General features: G+C 61.3%; 2 protein-coding genes across 5 annotated transcripts in view; one reads left to right on the top strand and one right to left on the bottom strand.

The window, feature by feature from the left end:
- MMEL1 (membrane metalloendopeptidase like 1) overlaps nt 1-13,786 on the top strand; it is a 32,539-nt gene extending 18,753 nt beyond the window's left edge. For 2 of the 4 annotated variants that reach the window (XM_032262188.1, XM_032262189.1), the window contains exons 9-23: nt 121-255; nt 562-651; nt 5,698-5,834; nt 6,168-6,261; nt 7,688-7,816; nt 8,218-8,316; nt 8,879-8,962; nt 9,372-9,475; nt 9,801-9,859; nt 10,287-10,406; nt 11,292-11,425; nt 11,536-11,601; nt 12,071-12,166; nt 12,453-12,529; nt 13,030-13,786. In XM_032262188.1, coding sequence (XP_032118079.1) covers nt 121-255; nt 562-651; nt 5,698-5,834; nt 6,168-6,261; nt 7,688-7,816; nt 8,218-8,316; nt 8,879-8,962; nt 9,372-9,475; nt 9,801-9,859; nt 10,287-10,406; nt 11,292-11,425; nt 11,536-11,601; nt 12,071-12,166; nt 12,453-12,529; nt 13,030-13,129 — 1,524 coding nt within the window. In that variant the 3' untranslated portion in view covers nt 13,130-13,786. Of the gene's footprint in view, nt 1-120; nt 256-561; nt 652-5,697; nt 5,835-6,167; nt 6,262-7,687; nt 7,817-8,217; nt 8,317-8,878; nt 8,963-9,371; nt 9,476-9,800; nt 9,860-10,286; nt 10,407-11,291; nt 11,426-11,535; nt 11,602-12,070; nt 12,167-12,452; nt 12,530-13,029 lie in introns of those variants that run through there. The other 2 variants (XM_032262187.1, XR_004263999.1) reach the window with 2 other exon arrangements.
- Nucleotides 12,632-18,828, bottom strand: PRXL2B (peroxiredoxin like 2B). Its single transcript, XM_032262007.1, is given in 12 exon segments — nt 12,632-12,884; nt 14,446-14,672; nt 15,126-15,234; nt 15,570-15,626; nt 15,629-15,659; nt 15,755-15,818; nt 16,399-16,450; nt 16,879-16,946; nt 16,948-17,041; nt 17,044-17,080; nt 18,351-18,492; nt 18,758-18,828. Coding segments are annotated over 11 exon segments (798 nt in total). The 3' UTR covers nt 12,632-12,884; nt 14,446-14,599.
- Between the last annotated feature and the right edge of the window lie 2,238 nt (nt 18,829-21,066).

Here is a 21,066-nt window from a genome sequence, read left to right as displayed (position 1 = left end):
CAAGGTGGGTGGACAAGCATCCAGGCTGCCCCATGTCCTACGCCCTCTCCACCCCCACAGAGGCCCCGGGGACCATGGTAGCCAAGCCCGCCCAGCCCTGCCCTGCGTCCTTTGGCCCAGGTGCGGGAAGCGTACCTGCAGCTCATGGTGTCGGTGGCCACGATGCTGCGGGAGGAAGAGAACCTGCCCAGGGATAGCCGCCGGGTGTGGGAGGACATGGCACAGGTGCTGGAGCTGGAGACGCAGCTGGCCAAGGTGAGGGACGGGGCAGGCGGGGATCAGGCAGGGAGCTGGCAGGGAGCCCCAGGTGGTGTGGCTGGCCAAGGTGAGGGGCCAGGCAGGTGGGGATCAGGCAGGGAGCTGGTAGGGAGCCCCAGGTGGTGTGGCTGGCCAAGGTGAGGGGCCAGGCGGGTGGGGATCAGGCAGGGAGCTGGTAGGGAGCCCCAGGTGGTGTGGCTGGCCAAGGTGAGGGGCCAGGCAGGTGGGGATCGGGCAGGGAGCTGGTAGGGAGCCCCAGGCGACATCTGGGCCGCCCACATGTGTGACCCCTGTCCCTGGCAGGCCACAGCCCCCCAGGAGGAGAGGCACGATGTCATCGCCCTGTACCACCGGATGGGCCTGGAGGAGCTGCAAAGACAGTTTGGCCTGAAGGTGAGGCCCACACCACCCAGGAAGCTGGTGCTGAGCAGGTGGGGACTTGTGGGGGACATGGAAGCGGCCCTCTGAGGGGGCACCTTGCCTCGAATTTAAGCTCAGAAACATCCCCACCCCGAGCAGGGAGTCCCTGTAACTGATCACCAGCACGCTGCTCAGAGCAGCGCCAGCACGGTTACTCATGTCACCCGGCAGGACAGCAGTGCCCACTGCACCATCCTGGGACAGAGTCACCCATCTGTGCAGTGCTGCGATGGCCGCGGCCTCCTGAGCAGGATGGCGGCCTCGGGGGCTGCTGGTGTTTGGGGGTGTGCAGTCCCACCCAGGGCTCTCGGACCCCGGGTCCCACTCAGAACCTTAGCATGGTGCTGGCTCCTGGCCCTGCCTGCCAGATGGAGCAGCTTCCCCTGGCCACACCCTCAAGAGCTCTCCTCCCCAGTGCCCAGGTCAGGCCCCACCCTGTGATCTGAGGTGGGGGCTGGAGAGGAGCAGCCCAGCCTGGGAAGGGGCGAGTCCCCCACCCTCTCAGACAACTCGGAGCAGCGGGCCTTCTCGAGGTTCTCCGTCCCCAGGCGTGCAGCTGCCGCAAAGGACACCCAAGTCAGAGAGGGGAGGGCAAGGGCAGAAGGGGGTCCAAACCCCTGCCCCCCAACTGAAGGATGTCCCTGAGTGTCTGGGGCCACAGCTCTCGCCAAGGGCAAGGCAGACTCTGCGGAAAGCCTCGGCCCAGGGCACTGGTGGTCCCTGGATGGGTGCGGGTCCCCAGGGCTGGCCTGCGGGGACACACCTTCCCCGGCCCCAAAGCCTGTCACTCCCTGAACCCACCCAGTGGGGCCAGTCTTCATCCCCTTGGTTCCAGGGTGAGAGAGGAAAGAGGGAAAGGGGGCAGATGAGCTCAAACAGGACAGCAGGCCGGAGGTGAAGCCTTGCGGAGAACCAAGGGCCATGGCCACCTGGGGCCAGTGTGGCCCCCACAGCAATTCCCACAGGTCTGCGGCAGGGACTCCCGGCTAGTGAGCGCTGGGGCTGGAGAGAGAGCAGGTAGAAGTCAAGTGAGAGAGCCGTGTCTGACCTCGGGGGCCACTTGAGAGTCTCAGACTCTGCCCGAGAGGGGTGTGACAGGAGGTGGCCTGGTTCACCATTAAGAGTGAGTGAAGGAGTCGGGGCAGGTGGCAGAGAGGCCGATCGGGGGCTGCCAGGCAAGGGACCCAGCTCTGCCACGGCTGGGTGCCCGTGGTGGAGGTGGCTTCGGGGTTGATTTTGGAGGTAGAGCCAACAGCATTCGAACAGACTAAATATGGAAGTGAGAGAGCTCAGGTGGCTGAGGTTGCCATGGAGACATCACAGGGGCAGGTTCCAGAAGTGTCCGGGAGCCCAGGGTTTGGGGACATTTGGTTACAATGTGTTTATGATGTTCAGAATCTCCCTGAAGTGAACAAGTCCATACAACCACCACTCAGATGAAGACTTCATCACCACCGACACCCCCGAAGCCCCCACATGCCCCTGCCTAGCCCCTGTGCCCGCCTCCTTCCCTGGAGAAGACGACCCCGACTTCTCCCTGGAGGGAGGCCCGTCCCTGCCATGGCCTCTCGACCTGCTGAGCGGCCTCTGACTCTGAGAACATTCGACAACTCGGGTCCCGCCGTGCTGTCTCTGGGCCTTTTCCGGGTGACGTGGTGCCCACTCCTGTGCGTGCCTGTGGCGGGCAAGTGGGCAGGAGTGGAATTGCCGGGGGCAGCGCACGTCTATTCAACAGTGACAGGCGCTGTCTTTCCCCAGAGTCATCCCGGATGGACGTGTGTTCCCCGGTAGTGGCCGGCGCCACACCCTCACCCAGCCTGGGCGGTGTCCGGTCTCGTCTTCGCCGTTTCTGGGCCTGGGTAGTGGGTTTCAGCTGGGTTCCATGTGACTTTCCCCAAATCCGATGACGCTGAACGCCACCTCCTGTCAGCCGGCCAGTGCTGTCCCTGCTGTGGAACGTCAGTTCCAGTCCTGCCCATTCATTCTGTCGAGTGATCTTTCCCCCACTGATTATTAGAGTTACCTGTTTTCGATGTGATGCCCGGTCAGCTTATGTGGACAAACCTTCTCCCCACCGGGCAGCTTGCTCTTTTCCTCCCACGAGGGCTTCTTTGTTTCGCACGAAATGATTGAACGGTCCAATGGATTGACTCAGCAAAGACGCGCTGATCTCTTCTTCCTGGTCCGTATTATTTGTGTTCTGCTGAAGAACTCTTTGCCTACCCTCAAGCTTGCTTAGGTCTACAATCTACTTTGAGTTTACTTTTTTTAATGGACAGTGAGATGTAGGCATCGTTTCTTTCTTATGAATTTTCAGATAATCAGTGTCGTTTATTCAAAAGAACCCCCTGTGAGCCCCTGGTCTGGGCGACTTACATGTCATAAATCAGCTGCTCCTGTGAGTCTATGCGGGGGCCTGTATGTGTATTTCTGGACTCTCTTCCATCCCGCTGGTCTCTTTATCTATCCGAGTGATAACCCCTTCCACCATCACCCCACAGCTTTATACTGTCTTGACACTCAGCGGAGCATGTGTCAACTTTGTTCTTCAGAGGGTCTTGATAGTCCTTGGTCCTTTGCGTTTTCATGTAAAATAAAAATCACACACACACACACACACACACACACAGACACACACACACACATACCCTGCTGGAAACTGGATAGGAATCGCTTTGAATCTCTGTATCAATTTGGGGAAGATTGATATCTTTGCAAGGCTGAGTCTTCCCATCCATGAACCTGGTATATGCTTCCATTTATTTATGCTTCAGTTTATCTTCGTAACTTTTAAAGTTTTCAACGTCAAGTTCTTGCACATATTTTATTAGATATATTCCTGGGTGTCTGGTGTTTCTCCCGTACATAGAATCATTGTCTACCTTCTTATTTGCTGCTGTATGTGGAAACACTGACTGTACACAGGCAGTCTTACCCTTATGCGTAGAATACACAGAATCGTGGCATTTGTGAAAAACAACAGGGGCTTTGGGTTTTTTTGTTTTGTTTTGAGACATGTCTCGCTCTGTCACCCAGGCTGGAGTGGAGTGGCCCGGTCACGGCTCACTACAGCCTTGACCTCCTGGGCTCACGCCTCCAGAGGAGCCGGCACTGCAGGCCACACCCCCACCCCACCCCACACCCTGGCAGACTTCTTGCAGAAACGGGGTTTCTCTGTGCTGGCCAGGCTGGTCTTGAACTCCTGGACTCAAGTAATCCTCCCACTCTGGCCTCCCAAAGGGCTGGGATTACAGGCATGAGCCCCCTGCCTGGACTGCCCAGGACTTGGAGCATAATGCTGATGTCACGACAGCAGACGTTGGAAGAAACGCCGGCAGCACCTTGCCATGAAATTTTACGTTTGGCCGGGTGCGGTGGCTCGCGCCTGTAATCCCAGCACTCTGGGAGGCCAAGGCAGGTGGCTCACCTGAGGTCAGGAGCTCAAGACCAGCCTGGCCAACATGGTGAAACCCTGTCTCTACTAAAAATACAAAAATTAGCCAGGCGTGGTAATTTTTGTCTGTCTCAAAAATAAATCAATAAATAAATGAATCCATTTTATGTTTGCTGTGGAGTTGTTTTTGCTGCTGCTGCGGCTTCATACGTTTCCTTTATCAGATCATAGAACTTTCCGTCTATTTTTCTTTTGTTTTCTTTTCTTGTTTTGAGACAGAGTGTTGCTCCGTCACTCAGGCTGGAGTGCAGTGGAGTGATCCCAGCTCCCTGCAACCTCCGCCTCCCGGGTTCAAGCAATTCTTGTGCCTCAGCCTCCTGAGTAGCTGTGATTACAGGTGTGCGCCACCACGCCCGGCTAATTTTTGTTTTTTGTTTTTTTTTTTTTTTTGAGATGGAGTTTCGCTCTTGTTACCCAGGCTGGAGTGCAATGGCGCGATCTCGGCTCACCACAACCTCCGCCTCTGGGTTCAGGCAATTGTCCCGCCTCAGCCTCCTGAGTAGCTGGGATTACAGGCACACGCCATCATGCCCAGCTAATTTTTTTGTAGTTTTAGTAGAGACGGGGTTTCACCATGTTGACCAGGATGGTCTCGATCTCTTGACCTCGTGATCCACCTGCCTCGGCCTCCCAAAGTGCTGGGATTACAGGCGTGAGCCACCGCGCCCGGCCCAATTTTTGTATTTTTAGTAGACACAGGCTTTCGCCATGTGGGCCAGGCTGGTCTTGAACTCCTAGTCTCAGGTGATCCGCCCACCTGAGCCTCCCAAAGTGTTGGGATTGCAGGCGTGAGCCACCACGCCTGGCCCCTTCTCTTTTTACGTTGCCAAGAGTTTTTATGATGAATAGATGGCAGATTTTATCAAATGCCTTTTCTGCATCTGTTGAAACTATCTGTGACTTTCCTCCTTTATTCAGTTATCCTGGTGAATTACACTGTTACACCAAACTTGTATTCCTTGAATAGATCTAATCTGGCTGTGATGTATTAGCATTTTATATGCTACGTTCCATTTGCTAATATTTTCGTTAGAACATCTGTACCTGTAACATAAATAAGACTGGCTTATCATTTGCTCTGCTTCTGATATTCTTATTTTGGTATTAAGGTTATTCTTAGCCTCATAAATCAAGTTGAAAAGCATTTTCTCATCTCTGGAAAGTTTTAGTAAGATGGCAGTTTTCCTTAAATATCAGATAGAATCCACTGATGAAGCCAGATGGGCCTGGAAATTCATTTGTGGGAATGTTTCAAATTAAAGATTCCATTGATTTAACCTGGAAGACTATTCATATTTTCTATTTTTTTTTTCATTTTTGCTAAGTTGTGTTTTTCTAGGAATTTGCCAGTTATACTTAGCTTTTGCATATGTCTGCACAATCGCCTGTGTTTTTACAGCTGTAGGAGGTTCTGGAATAATGCTGCCCCCCTTTCCTGATTCCAATTGCCGGCACCTTCTCTCTTATTCCTCGGACATTCTTCAATGGGGGCTGGATTTCTTTCTTGGATTCCCAGGAACTGTTTCTCCCTCTCTCCCTCTTCTCCCCACTTGCTCTGTCTGCAGGGATTTAACTGGACTCTGTTCATACAAACCGTGCTATCGTCTGTGAACATCGAGCTGCTGCCGGATGAGGAGGTGGTGGTGTACGGCATCCCCTACCTGCAGAGCCTCGGAAGCATCCTCGACACCTACCCAGCCAGGTGAGGCCCAGGGAAGGCTCCGAAGGCCTCAGCACGGGCCCAGCTCTCCCATCCTCCCCAACGCAGCTTCTGCTCCCAGGAGGGGACCCTATGAAGCATTTGCCCTGAGGGCGTGGGACGTGAGGGCCTAAGTTTCCGTGGCCAGTGGAGCCTCACATTACAGGTGTGTCGCATCCCACGCCCCCGGGGCAGACTGGCTGGATCTGGAGGCTTTCTCCAGCACCCATAACTCTGCTTGGGGTGGAACACGCCGGCCAGGGGCCCTAAGCATATCCCCTCCCTTGCAGAGACCACTCGCCTTTGTCCCCCACAACCCTCTACCTTCTGCCCCAGGACCATACAGAACTACCTGGTCTGGCGCCTGGTGCAGGACCGCATTGGCAGCCTGAGTCAGAGGTTCAAAGACACACGGGTGAACTACCGCAGGGTAAGCCCCGCCGCCGCCGAGCCTGGCCCATCACTCACTCATCCCCGCCACGGTGCTGAGCAAACGCTGTGGGTGAGCACCGAGGTCCACACCAGGGCCCCAGCCAGGGACGAGGCGGGGCAAGGCGCCCATCCTGGTGGAGGGTCGACCATAAGCAGTCAACGAAGCAGAACGCGGCTCTGCCAGAACCACAGAGCATGATGTGTCGGGGAGGACGAGGGCGGGAGCGCTGCTCCAGGGAGGTGACTGCGGGTGATTTCCCAGGAGCAGAAACAGCCAGGGCCAGGGCAGACCCGAGGCCGAGCAGGCAGAGGCCAGGGGCCGGACTGGGGTCAGCAGGGGACAGGAAAAGAAGAGGGCAGGGAGGGAGGGGAGGACCGCCAGCCGCAGCCGCCAGTTTGCGTTGTACTCCTGTCTGAAAGGCGCTGGGGCGCTAAGAGCAGAGACTCGGTCAGATTCCTGCTCCTGTGGTCACTGTGGCTGCCGTGGGCTGGGGTGAGGGTGGAGACACGGAGGCCCTAGGGGCATTCTGGCTGTTCTGGGGAGAGTGAGCTGAGTAGGGGGCAGGGTCAGCATAGAGGCCGATGTGGTCACCGGGGGAGGTGATGGGCTTGGCCAGGGCGCTGGCAGACAGACAGACCCAGGGGAGGTGTGGACCACAGCGGCTGAGGGGCTGGGTATAGGGGCTAAGGGCAGAGGGGAGTCGGGACTCTCAAGACCTTTGCTGGAGTACTGGGAGGGACAGAGGCCCCACTGCGATGGAGAGGCTGAGGCACAGGCAAGCCTCCTGCTGCCATGGGGGGTCAGAGACATATACGAGCCAAGCTTCAGGGGGGCACTGGGTCTAGGAGCTCTGGGGAGATGGAACGGCCACCTCCCTTCCCGGAGGGCAGGAAATCCTGCAGCGCAAGGTGTGGCGGGACCATGGGCACAGCTGTCCCTGGGCTGGCCTGAGCCTGGGGCCGAGTCTCATGCCCCTGGGTCCCTGGGGACAGATGAGCAGGTGTTCTCACAGCTGCTTCAGCAATGGGGGGAGCAGGGCCTAGGAGCTGGTGGCTGAGAGAGACGTGGTCCCAGGTCCGGCTCTGGGGTCAGCACCAGCCCTGTGCCTTGGGACTGGAGCTGGAGTCCTGGAGAGCAGAGTCCAGCCGGACAACCAGGACAGGGGCCAGGGAGGAACTCCCCCAACTCCCCAGGGTAATGGCCCAGCTCTCGTCTAGGGAGCCCCCCAACTCACAATGGCACCCCCATCCTCCCCCGGCCGCAGTGGCACCCAGAGGTGAGGCTGAGACCATCCGTCCCCCCCCAGGCCCCAGGGCACCCTGAGCCTGAGGATGGGTAGGTCTGCTCCCCACGTAAGCCCAGGGCACCCCACCAGGCCTGGGGAGGCTGACAAGGTGCCTGTGTGATGACCGGTGGCCCCCAGGCACTGTTCGGCACGATGGTGGAGGAGGCGCGCTGGCGTGAGTGTGTGGGCTACGTCAACAGCAACATGGAGAGCGCCGTGGGCTCCCTCTACGTCAGGGAGGCCTTCCCCGGAGACAGCAAGAGCATGGTGGGCACCTCATCCATGGCCCACCAAGGGCCAGCCTTCCACGGGGACATGCAGCCTCCCCACCCAGGCTCAGGGGCAGCTGGGGGAACCACGCCTGCTCCAGCTCACCAGACAGAGGGAGGCCAAGCGAAGCCCTTCCCTCCCACCCCCGTGCCCCCGACCCCAGCAGCCATCGGGCCCCACTCCTGGGCCCTGCAGGTCCAGCTGGGAAAAGCACAGGTGGTACAAGTTGCCCCAGGCCCTTGAGGGGGGGTCATCCCCCGCCCGCCCCACACCTCACCCCAGAGGCCTCACAGCTGGGCGGCCCTGGGCCTTGCCCCAGTGGGGTCAGACTAGACCTCCCCAAAACCCTCGAAGGCTCCAGGCGAATCTGGGACACGAGGGCCATGCCTGCCTCCCAGGTCAGAGAACTCATTGGTAAGGTGCGGGCGGTGTTCGTGGAGACGCTGGATGAGCTGGGCTGGATGGACGAGGAGTCCAAGGAGAAGGCGCGAGAGAAGGTGCGCGGCTCCCAGAGGCTGGGCAGCCCCGACCGGACCTGGGCACGGGCAGCCAGCCCAACAGACCCGCCCGACGGCCCCCACGGGGAGAGGGCCGTCCCGGGAGGCACAGACAGGACCACCCACCCACTGCAGAGCTGAGGAAAAGCAGGCGGGAGTGGGAACCAGGCCTGGGACATCCCCCGGACTCCCCAGGAGCCAGTGGGAGTAGCGGTGACCTCGGGAGTGAGGGTCAGACCCACCAGAAGCCCTTCTGGACCCAAGTGACAGATGGCAGCCAAGTGACCCCTCTGGGGCCCCCACCCGGACCCCTGGAGGGCTGTTGGGTTCTAAGTCAGCTGGGCAGAGCCCCCCATGTTCTGTCCCCATTGAACCTCCCAAGAGCCTGCAAGGTGGGGGCCCAGTCCTAGAGCCTCCCCAGCCCCTCACCCACAGGACAGGGAGAGCACATCTGGGATGCCCCAGGCTGACCCCTCTCGCAGTGGGGCAGCCACTGACCAGGTCCCCAGCCGACCCCTCCCGCAGTGGGGCAGCCACTGACCGGCCCCTCCTCCCCACTCAGGCCATGAGCATCCGGGAGCAGATCGGCCACCCTGACTACATCCTGGAGGAGAGGAACAGGCGCCTGGATGAGGAGTATTCCAGCGTGCGCCCCACCCCCCCACTGCTGCCTGCCTGTCCCCTTGTAGCCACCCCAGTCCCAAACCACCCCCCACATGGTGGACATGGGGCCCAAATTGGCTGGGGGGCGCTCTGTGCCAAGCCCTGCGCCCTCCTCCCAGGCATCAACACCACTGTCCTCACCATGCCCTAGGGTGGTGGCTCCAGCACTACCCTCAGTGTACAGATGGGGAAACTGAGGCCTGGGGGGATGAGGGACTTGCTCAGAGTCATGTAAACGCTCACTGCCAAGGTTCACCTGCACCCACAGCCAGCTGCCCACGTGCGGATGCCTGGCAAGGCTTGAGGTCCTTCCCCAACCACCCAGGACCTCTCCCCTTGCCCTGCTGAGGGCCCAGCCCAAGCACCTGGCAGTGACTGGCCCTCTCCCATAGCTGAACTTCTCAGAGGACCTGTACTTTGAGAACGGTCTGCAGAACCTCAAGGTGGGCGCCCAGCGGAGCCTCAGGAGGCTTCGGGAAAAGGTGGACCCGAATCTGTGAGTGCCATCACTGGTGCAGCAAGGGCGGGGCAGGGAGTGGTCGTCAAGGCATGCAGGGCTACCTGCTGGGCGTGGGGACTGGATGCGTGGCTGGGGTGCAGTGGCAGCTCAGAGGGGCGGTCACGGGGCCCGTCTCAGACGGAGTCTGCTTTCTGGGGCCCAAGTCTCCCCCTCCTCAGGGACCCCAGGAAGGAACCAGATCTTGGGATAGGCCTGGCCCCCTGCTCTAGTGTGGCTGGGGTGGGCTCTGGTCCATCGGGGCAGGGAGGGGCCAGAGGGTCCCGGGAGAAGCGGCTCCCCGAGACGGGCTTGTCAATCACAGCTGGATCATCGGGGCTGCCGTGGTCAATGCGTTCTACTCCCCAAACCGAAACCAGATCGGTAAGTTCCTCCCCTCCCCACCCGCATGGGCCTTTTGGTGCCAGAGCTGAAGGGGCGGCGTGCCAACTCCTGCCAACCCTTCCTCCTGGGGGCACCCCAGCCTGTTCTCAGAAGGGGAGCAGGCACCCGCTCTCCCACGGCACCCCTTGCTGCCCCCAGGGGAACATTCGCTGCTGTGCCCATGAGTGGTCCAGGAGGGACTGCACAGGAGGTGGGAGGAGGCCCAACGGGGGTCCTGGGCCAACCAGACACGAGCCCGCCCAGCCTCTGAACCTCTGTGTCCTCATCTGTAAATTGAGGGGTCTTGACCGCTACCTCCCGGTCTGTGGGATGGAATGTCAGAACCCCTGGCGGCGCCGTCCCCGAGCCTGGCACACGGGAGACGCGTCCACTCACAGCTTGTCCTTTGTCCCGCCCCTGGGGACAGTATTCCCTGCCGGGATCCTGCAGCCTCCCTTCTTCAGCGAGGAGCAGCCACAGGCCTTGAACTTTGGCGGCATCGGAACGGTGATCGGTCACGAGATCACGCACGGCTTCGACGACAGCGGTGAGGGCCTCTCCGACCACACGCGCCCTCCTCTCTCCACAGAGAAGAGCTGGAAAGGGGTCTGGGGGGGTGAGGGCCGCTCAGACCACACGCGCCCTCCCCCTCCATGGAGAAGAGCGGAAAGGGGTCTGGGGGGGGGCCCATTCAACCCTTTCGTGGCTTCAGTGGGGACACAAGGCCAGGTCCCCAGGGAGCTGTGGGGGCAGAGCAGACCTTGACTGCTAGGCTGGGGTCCTACATGGGGGCGTCGACTCCCACCATAGAGGAAGAGACCCAGGGACTCCAGCTCGTGACCCTGACTCCACCTGGCACTGGGCACTTCCCTCCCTCGGCCTGTGACGTGGGGACAACAGCACTGTCCAGCACAGCACTGAAGGCCGGATCCCGGCCTGGGGGCCTCTCCAGACCCGGCATCCTCCACTCCGGGGGTGTCCAGCCCTGCCATGGCCATGCCGACTTCTGCCACTCAGGGGGGACCACCCTTCCTGCGACAGGGGCCCCGGCTGGTTTTCCCCTGTGGCTCAGCCATCAGGACCTTCCATGGGCAGCCCCATGTCCCCAGGGACCACGTGCTCCCCTCACCTGGGGCTTAGAGTTTGGGCATCACAGAAGGAGCCCTTAAACCGCGGAGCCTTCGAGACCTCAGGACCCAGGTGCTGGGCCCTGGCCTCAGGGGGTGGCATGGGAGGCCACTAAAGGCCTCCCTCTTTGGGGGGCTGTGTAGCCCCAGACAGCTGCTGCCCCTTGGAGCCCGAGACACTCTTCAGGCTCAGCCTGCTCAGGACAGTGGGCTCTCTGTGGTGGGACTGCCTGCAGTGGGGGCAGGAGACACCAGGCGCAGCGCGGCCAGGACTGTGTGGGCAGCCCTCCTCTGCCCCTGCCCAGGCCGAAACTTCGACAAGAACGGCAACATGATGGACTGGTGGAGTAACTTCTCCAGCCAGCACTTCCGGGAGCAGTCGGAGTGCATGATCTACCAGTACGGCAACTACTCCTGGGACCTCGCGGAGGAGCAGAACGTGAGCACTGCCACCAGCACCGAGGCTGAGGGGACCCGAGCCCCAGCCCTGTCACGCGGGAGAGGGGAGTCAGGGCTGCAGCTGCCCCCAATCCTGGCTCCTATGCGCAGGTGAACGGATTCAACACCCTTGGGGAAAACATTGCGGACAATGGAGGGGTGCGGCAAGCCTACCAGGTGAGGCCCGGAGGGGATGGGGCCCCGCAGGGGATGGAGCGCTGGGGCTCACTGGGGACCCCAGGAGAGGATGGGGCGCTCACTCAGGGCCCCGCAGGGGATGGGGCGCTTGGCCTCGCTGGGGACCCCAGGAGAGGATGGGGCACTCGCTGGGACCCCAGCAGGGGATGGGATGCTCGCTTGGGACCCCGGCAGGGGATGGGGCGCCAGGGCTTGCTCAGGACGGGTGCTGTGCAGTGGGCTGCCTGGCCAGGGATCCCCCCAGAGCCCAGCTCAGGGTTCCCTGAGTGACTGAGGTGGTGGGCGCTCACCCATGGGGTCTGCGAAGGGGCCCTGCACAGGGTCCCTGCAGGAGCGGTACCCCCACAGGGGTAGGTCCTGGAGCCAGACCTCTGCTCTGCCCCAACACCTGAGGGCTCTGGAGTCCAGGCTGGCAGGCCCGAGCCCAGCTCCCGTCCGGTGCCTGCAGGCCTACCTCAAGTGGATGGCAGAGGGCGGCAAGGACCAGCAGCTGCCCGGCCTAGCTCTCACCCACGAGCAGCTCTTCTTCATCAACTACGCCCAGGTGGCAGCCGCAGTTCTGGTCCCACCGTCCCCACGATTCCCTGCTCATCTCTGGAGGACCCGCTCTGGGGACGAGAGCCCAGCGTGGAAGGCCCCTTGGGGGAAAAGCATGAGGGGCAGGGGCGGGAGCGGGAGAGGAGTCCAGTGCTGACGGGAGGAGGGGGACACCCACTGGCTCCCCCCACCCCACCCTAGAAGGGGCAGCCTGGGGATGGTGGATACCCTTCCCCACCCCTCCCGCCCACCCCACCCCATGGTCTATAACCACGCCCCGCACACGCCCACAGGTATGGTGCGGGTCCTACCGGCCCGAGTATGCCATCCAGTCCATCAAGACGGACGTCCACAGTCCCCTGAAATACAGGCAAGTGCTCCCATGCCCACACCCCCCTTGCCACCCATGACCCCCTCGCCCCCACCCCAGTGACCTGTAAGAGTTAAAGAAAAAATCAGCACAAAAAGCGGCTCCACAGTCAAAAACAGGTTTACTTTGGGAAGGAACCTGAGTGGGCCTTCTCGCTGACTCAGGAGCATTCTCTTACAGACCAAGTAAGAGAATGGGTTAGGGAGGGAGAGCTTATCACAGGCTCAGAACGTTGCTGTGTGAGGAAAGCTTTATTGCAGGGTTGGCATGTTTCTGGTCGGAGGGAGTTTATCTCACGGCTGGCATGTTTCTGGTCATGCTGACATTGGCCATCAGGCTGACGTTGGGCTGGTTTCTAGTTAAGGGGAACTAAAGATGGCCGTGCTTGTGCAAGAATGCGCAGCTCCTGGTCAGTCACCCCGGCCCACCCGCACACCCACAGGGTGCTGGGCTCGCTGCAGCTCCTGATCAGTCACCCCGGCCCACCCGCACACCCACAGGGTGCTGGGCTCGCTGCAGAACCTGGCCGCCTTCGCAGACACGTTCCACTGCGCCCAGGGCACCCCCATGCACCCCAAGGAGCGATGCCGCGTGTGGTAGCCAAGGCCCAGCCGCGCTGCGCAGCCCACGCCCACCGCCGCTGGGAGGCCTCTGTGTGGAGAAGGTGCAGCCAGCGGGGACCCAGCGTATGCCCCGCCCAGCTGGCCGTGCCAAGCCTGCCTGCCAGGCATCTGCGCCTGGCCTCCAGCAAAGCCACCTGCCTGACACCCAGGGATGAGCAGTGTCCGGTGCAGTGCCGGCCCCGAGCCCCCTCCACAGACACTCTCGGGGCTCAGCGCCCCACCACAGCCCCACAGTGACGGTCCACTGTGTCCTGCCCACCCTCCAAAGCGCACTGTCTCCCAGTGTCCACAGCTTCAGACTTGAGCTAAGTAAATGCTTCAAAGAAATCAGACGCCTTGCTGGTCTGGGACGGGTAGGGTGGGCAGACAGGTGGCAGTGGCCTCGGGCAGGACGGCTGCCTGGGGGTAGGGGGAGAGTGACAGCTGGGAGCTGAGGGTGAGGGAGCCGGTTCCAGCCAGATTTCCCAGGGTCCAGTCCAGGGTCAGCAGTGACCAGGGTGCCCCCAAGTGCCTGCCCCCAGGAACCACATGTTCAGATGCGGGGAGCCCCGCTGGGACACCGGGGGAACCTACGGAGCTGCCTCTGGAGCCGGGAATTTTAGCTGTGTAACTGAAAGCCAGAGGACGGGCTGAACACAGAGGGGTGTGGTCCCTGCTATGCGTTTTTTTAAATGGCCCCTTCGAGGGTGGGGCTGGGGGCAGGAAGGGAGCCGGGAGGCCAGCAGGAGGCCACAGTGGTCCCCAGGTCTGGACTGGGGTGCCGGGAGCGCTGCGGTTGTCATCAGCCTCCATGGGAGGGGAGGGCCCTGAGCAGGGAGTCTGACCTGGGAGGTGAGGGGCTCTGCTCTGGACCTGTTGGGACCCCCAAGGAAAGGTGGCCAGGAAGCTGGACATACCTAACTGGACCAAGACCCTCCCGGGCTGCTGCCCCACAGGCCTCCCAGGCCATCCCCAGCGGGTGCAGTGATTCTGACATCAGGAAAGGGCCTTACAGCGGGCTGGCCCATCACCTGAGGGTCCCCAGGATCTGTGGCCCCACCAGGTGGAATCAAGCCCATCTCTGCCCTGAAAACCCACTCTCCTGAGTGACTCCCACCACACGGGCACTGACCCCGCCCTGCTGGAGCCTCACCCTGACCCCACGCTCCTCTCCCAACATGGGCTGGGGTCTGTCGCCTTTGAAGGGAGTGACAGGGCAGTGAGGTCACCATCCCCTCCCTAGTGGCGCACAAGCTGAAGGCCCAAGGTCTCCAGAGACACTCGCAAAGCAGGACGGTGACCCCTGGCACTCACAGCTGCCCTGCGAGCGAGGTGGGGGCCACGGGGGCTGCAGGGCTCGGAGCTCGCCCAGGAACTGTAGGTCTAAGGCTCGTTGCTGTCCGCAGAGGAGAAGTTCAGCAGCCCGGCCCAGCGGCGCCAGAACAGCTCTTCCAGGCTGACTGCCTGCTCACCCAGGGCAGCAGACACCTCCCAGATCCTGGAGGCCAGGGCCTTCACCCCCCTCACAACCCTTTGTCACACTGCGGGGACAGGGACAGGAGGGACACGAGGCAGCCCAACCTGTCGGTCACTCCCCTCCATTCAGGACATAGGAGGTCGGTCACCAGGACCACAGCAATGCCTGACAAGGTCCCTCAGACAATCCCAGCCCTATCGAGGCAGAGAGGACAGGTCCCTCAGACAATCCCAACCCCCAAAGGCGGAGAGGACAGGCCCCTTGGCCCCTGCCTGTGTGCAGCCCCCACCTCTGAGGACAGCCCCACAGTGTCTGTCCATCCAGCCATACTCCCCTTCTGCCCCTCTCAGCCTGCCCCCTCTGCAAGTGGGGTCACAGTGGCATCCACATCCCAGGGCACAACTGGCATGACACCCGAGAGGCTGTGGCTCAGCTCCCAGCCAGGCCAAGAGCTCCTCCCAGGGGACCTGGGGGCGTGGCGTGGGTTGGCAGGCAGTGCCCCCAAGGCCCAGCTCACCTTAGGTGGCCGCTGGCACACACCTCTGCAGACATGCCCAGGACCTGCAAGATACGCTCCCGGGGAACGTAGTCGCCTGCAGACTTCCGGACGAAAGGCAGCAGCACTTCTGTGTCACCACCCGCAGTGGCGGGCAGTCAGGGCACCCAGAGGCTGCCTGTGTCACCACCCGCAGTGGCGGGCAGGCCATCAGGGCGCCCTGGAGGCAGCCTGCATTTTGCACCCATCCACTCGGAGGAGGGAAAGCGGGGCAGCCCTGGCCAGCCATGCCCCCCACCCGCCTACCCAGATGAGTGAGCTGTTCTGCCGCAGCCCCGCCCAGCCCAGCAGACATGCGGAACTGGCCCGCTGCAGAGGAGGGGGTGTGATGAGGCTGACAAGGCAGAGAGAGGGCCTGGGCTGGGCCACCAAGTGCAGCAAGCCTCCCTGAGGCAGCTACTGGGCCCTCCCTTAACCTACCTTTACAGACCACCAGCAGCCCTCCACTCTGCAGCAGGTCCCAGACAGGTTCCCCTGGATGCCGATAGCTTTGGCCTGCCAGGAGAGGGCAGAGCCTGGGTCAGACCTAGAGGGAAGGCCCCTGGGAGCTCCCACCACCACCGTCCGGCACAGCCTTGGCCGGCACAAACCTGGGCAGCCACATCGCGCACGGGCTTCCCCAGGGCCGCAGGGAGGATGCTCAGGCTGCTGTACCTGCGAAGACACCAGCACGCTCGGCCAGATTCCGGAGAAGCCTGGGTCCGGGGCCTGCTCCAGCAGCCATGAGACCAGCTCCTAAGTCCCACCCACCCCACCCTACCCACCCGCCTCACCAGGGCTCACAGATGGCACAGGCTGCCGGATCAGCAGCAGCCCAGCCCACTGGCAGGTTGGACCCCCCCCAGTGGCTGCTGGCCAAGGGTCCACAGAGGGTTCAGGGAGCACGGATAGGGCCCCAGGCTGGGTGGGCCCAGGGATCTGGCTCAGCTGGCAGCTGCCAAGCAGGGGAGGCGGCCCGTGGCACAGACACCAGAAAGCTGGCATGGCCCCTGATGGGGCACCAGGCTCCACCCCGCCCCAGGTGGTCTGGACACCGAGAACAAGACCTGTATGGGGGCTCGCTACACCACAGTGAAGGCCTGGCAGAAGGGCTGGTCGGCAGTGCCACCAGAGCTGCCCTGCCCCGGAAGGCTCAGCACCACAAAGGGCAGCAGGGACAGGAGGTGTCAGGGAGTGGTGGGCACCCCTGGGCCCTCCACCCCACACTGCCCCTTGGGTGCCCGCCCTCACTCACCGCTTGAAGCCCAGCTCCTTATAAAGCTGCTTGCTCTCATCCAGGTAGAGCTCTGGGAATCGGAAGGCACAGGTGTGTGCCCAGGCCCGGAACCAGCCCCCAACCACCACCACCAAGGATCGCCCTCCTCCATCTCACCCACTGTTCCTCTGCCCACCTCCGTGCCCAGCCCACCCCCCCAGGGCCGGGAGGGGCAAAACAGGGCTGGGTGTCCCCCCTCCTCAGAGGAGGGCTGAGTCCTAGAGGGGGAACCGGCGGGGCAGAGCTCGCCCAGACTCTGCTGCTGGGCCCAGGTCTTTGCAGGGCACCACCGGGCCACCAGCTCGGCGGCAGGGAGGCAGGAAGAGAGGAGGGACGCTGACCTGTGGGCATATCACGGCCGCTCCAGGAGACAGAAGGGCCAGAGCTTGGCAAGAAGGACCTGAACACCCTGAGTTCAGAGAAGAGTTTCCACGCCGCTGCGGCTGAAACAGGACGCACCTCCCGCAAAGTAGCTGCCCTTCAGGAACTCCTGCAGACCCAGGGCCTCTGGCCCCAAGCCCACCAGGCACACCGTGCTGCTCCAGGAACCCCACGAGGCCACTGAGGTCCCAGGCGATCCAGTGGCACAACCCGCACCTGAAGTGCCACAGCCCGGCCACCCGCACACGTGCTCCCGCCACAGGCTCCACAGCGCCACGGCCTGCAGGGCTGCCAGGTCAGGGGCGCACCCTGCCGACCCTGGCCCCACCCGGCCCCGCGGCTGTAGGGCTGAGGACCCCACAGGGTCGTGGGGTGAGCCTTATGCTGTGCTGAGGCGCAGGATCCGAGAAATAAAGAGACAGGACACAGAAGTACAAGGAAAATGCAGCTGGGCTCGAGGGGCCACGCCACCTATGAGTGGAGTCAGGCGAGGCCCCGAACACTCACTCCAGAAGCGTGAGTATTTATTGTGTATAGGTTAGGGGGCAGGGCAGTGAGTGAAGTCATCTTTAAGGACAGTGATAGGGTCGTGAGCAATAAAACATGGGGTCCGTCCCCATTAGGCACCTAGGCCAGGAGATGGACAGCGCGCAGCAAGGGGCCCGTTCCAGTGAAGGCAAGAGCCGTGTGCAGTAAGGGGTCCACCCCCATTAGGTCACCGAGGCTTGAAGGTGGGCCGTGCGCAGTGAAGAGGGTGCAGTGTGCAATACTTCTATCTATGGGAAAACTACTTCTAAGATTTATGGGGGATGCTTTAAGTCACACAGCAGTGACAGAGCTGTCAGGGTTACCGCCACCTCCTGGCAGCTTCCAATGGGTTCTATGGGAAGATGCTTTTCAAGCAGCACAGTAGCAGGAGCTGATAAAGTTCACAGTCACCAAGGTGGATTGCCGGTCCGAGGGCACCTTCCACAAGAACTGGAGCAAGGTCCCACAACTCCTTTATCAGGAGGAGTGGCTCTCGCCCCCAGCCTGCCATACAGCGGGTATCTTTACGATACTGAACGCTGCCGCCTGGGCCATGGATTCTTGTCCTGGTATAACTGTTTTCCCTTAAATCATGCTCTGCACGGTGTCTGATCTAGGCGTTCCTCCAATTATAAGCTACTTATTCTTTAATTCATGCTCTGTACTGTGTCCACTCTAGGCATTACGCCGATTATGAACTAAGATATAATTATAGGTAAATATGTAGGGAAGTATTCTTCAGGCACTCATACTATCAACTATTAATGATTATGTATAGAGGATTATATAAAGGGAGACTTCAAGCCCTATTTCTGTAAACTAACATATGATTATGTAAAGGATTATATAAAAGGAAATACCCGAGTAGTAACACTATAAAGTGAGATATTCCTCAAGCCCTAACTGTGCCAGGGCTCTGCTTAGCTCTCATTCCTTGGTGCCTACATGGGGGGTTACCCACACGTGGCCCCACCACCCCCTCGCTGCCAGGGCGACCATGTCCTGCGTCCACCCAGCCTCACCTCCCCGGTCACCACATGCTTCAGGACACATGTGCCCACGCGGGCAAGGTCCACAGTGCTCAGGGCACCCGCGACCCACCCCGTTTCATGGTTCCCAGCTCCTGGTTCCCAGATCCAGCTCCAGGCCCCGCCCCAAGATGACCTGGCCCCGCCCCGAGATGACCTGCCCCGCCCCCCTACCCCCCACCCCCTCCCTGAGATGACCTGGCCCCGCCTCTTGCTGCCGCAGAGGCCCCGCCCTTTGGGGAGGTGCTAGTCTCCGCCCCAGGCCCCGCCCCCAAGATGGCCGCAGCTCGCCGGGTCCCAACCCTGGCCCGCAACCCAAGCCCCGCTCCGCCCGTGGGATTCGCCCCTAGTCCCGCCTGGTCTTCCCGCCCGCTCCAGGCCAAGCCCGCAGATCGCAGCGCCAAATCCCGCCGCCGCCCGCTCGCATCCCTCCCGCCTCCTCACTCCCGGCCGGGCTGTCCCGCGTCTGCATCCCGGTCCCGCCCCCAGCCCCGCCTCCCCTTTGGGGCCCAGAGTTGGAAGGAAACGCCCACCTCATTCCATATGCGAGCCTGGCCCGCCCTCGGCGGGGAGCAGAGCTGGGCGGAAGGCGGCGGAGGGGTGCGCGGGGGAGGGGCGCAGGGGGGGAGGGGCGCGCGGGGGAGGGGCGCGGGGGGGGAGGGAGGGCGGGCAGCGGGGGGAGGGGTGATCGGGGGGGGGGCGGGGGGCGGGCAGCAGGCTTGGGGGGGGGGGGGGGGGGGGGGGGGCGGGACCAGGGGTGGTCCCGGGAGCGGTGGGGGTCTCCCTGCAGGCTCGCGTGTGACTGAGCTGGATTCAGGGTTGAGGGGAAGGGGCGAGCGTGGGTGACTGCGGGGCGGGGATCCCAGCAGTGGGGGTTCGAGGGCTTAGCCTTTCCATGTGGTCTGATTTTGGCTTCAAAGTCCCCGCAAATGCAGCGGTATCTCAATTATACATGCACGAGTTGTCTTTAATCATAAAATGCTGTTCGTTTCATGTGGCTTGCATATCAGCTTTCACCCCCAAACTAGGGCAAAATGGACCCAGAGAGATAAGCACAGCTCCCAGAAGGGCGCCGCGGTCCAGCACCCGGCACAGGCGTCCTGCTCCTCCCACTGCAGCCCTGTGATAGCTTTTATCGCCGAGGCGGGGCGAGGGCCGAGTCACAGCTTCACCCAGCCTGGGCTCCCACCTGGGTGGGCCCAGCCTGGCAGAGTCTGATCTGGCACTAGGCCTCACTCCCCAGGCTCCAGGACAGCTCCGGGTGCCTGGACGGGCTGGAGAAGGAAGGGGGAGACCCCACACTGTATTCCACAGGACCCCAAATAAACGGGGGCCCAGGAGGGGTGCTGCTGCCTCCACCTGTGCCCTCACCCTGGGAGAGGTTGCTGGAGTGGTGAGGGTCCAGACAGAAGTGTTACTATGTCAGAAAGGGCAGAAAGCAAAACAAGGAAGCGGAGGCACGAGGAGTGAGGACCCGTGGCAGCTCCAGAGCCCAGGAGTGCAGCCCCCGGAGACCTGAGCTGCTCCTCGACCGTGCCGTGCAGGAAGGGGCCCCTCTGCCGTCTGGGGCTGAGCAGGAGGGGACTCCTCTACCTTCCCCAGGTGTTCAGGAAGAGCCCCCTGCTGTCTCGGGCTATGCAGGAGGGGCTGCCACCTCCTGGGAAGCTGGGATCCCCGATGGGATTCAGCCGTTTTCAGAGACATCTCCAGAAACAAGAATGTGAGATCAGCTCTCTTGGCATCTCCCACCAATGCCGTCGGTTGCAGGAGCCTCCCAGGAAGCCGGGCAGAGGAGAGTGGGAAGAAGCTTGCAGCCTCCGGGCACCAGTGCTGCAGAGCAGAGGGGTCAGGACGCTGGGAAGCCGTGTATGTGTTTGCATATGTAGGAGCTGAAAAACTCCACCTCCATCCTTTTGGGGTCCTGGCTGGGCCCAAGAGTTAAATCCAGATAAGACAGGTCATCATGCCAGTGTATTTGATTCAAGTCGGGTGTGGCTCGGGAGCCCTCAGGAGGAAATGAAGACCCAGAGAAGCAGACTCAGTCACTGAGGTACTGAACTGGACAGAGAGCAGTGAGGTTTGAGGAAGCTGCTAGATGACATGGGCAGGCTGGAAAGGTGAGTCGTTTAATCAGGGGCCGCACAGCGCTCGCTGGTCTCAGCTTCTCATCCTTGAGCATCAGAGCTTTCTAGTGTAGGGAGAGCATCTTTCCCATGGGAATTTCCATCTTCTGCTTTTAAGAAACAGAAAAGAAATCAGAACGATCTTTTCGCACCTGTTATTTCTTTAACCTCCTCGAACTCCGAATAGTGAATATGCCAAAACAGCCTATTTTGGGGTGGCATCCTAGCTCCACGTACTGTACGTATCCGGCCCACACAATTTAAAGTAAATAGACAGGTTTCTTCTCAGGTGTAACACAATTCAGTGCAGACATCCTCAGGAGACAGCTCCTACACCCGTCGGCGTTCTGTCATCGGTGACGTGGTGGTCAGCTCTCCCGCAAGCCTCTGTCAGTCACAGCAACCAAGTTTCACCTCCCACTCATGTTTCTCGTTGGCCACAGGCTGGCTCAGCTCCTGATGCCTCCTTCATTCTGGGGTCCAGGCTGAGCGAGCTTTGGCTGTCTGGAACATGGCATTCTCCTGACAGGGAGGACGTGAGGGGAGATGGGTAAACCACGCCACGCTCTCCCAGGGGCCACCCAGAG

Source organism: Sapajus apella, unplaced genomic scaffold (genome assembly GCF_009761245.1).
Source record: "Sapajus apella isolate SASKATOON/1434 unplaced genomic scaffold, GSC_monkey_1.0 scaffold127, whole genome shotgun sequence".
Taxonomy (NCBI): domain Eukaryota; kingdom Metazoa; phylum Chordata; class Mammalia; order Primates; family Cebidae; genus Sapajus; species Sapajus apella.
This window is presented reverse-complemented; position numbering and strand designations above follow the sequence as displayed.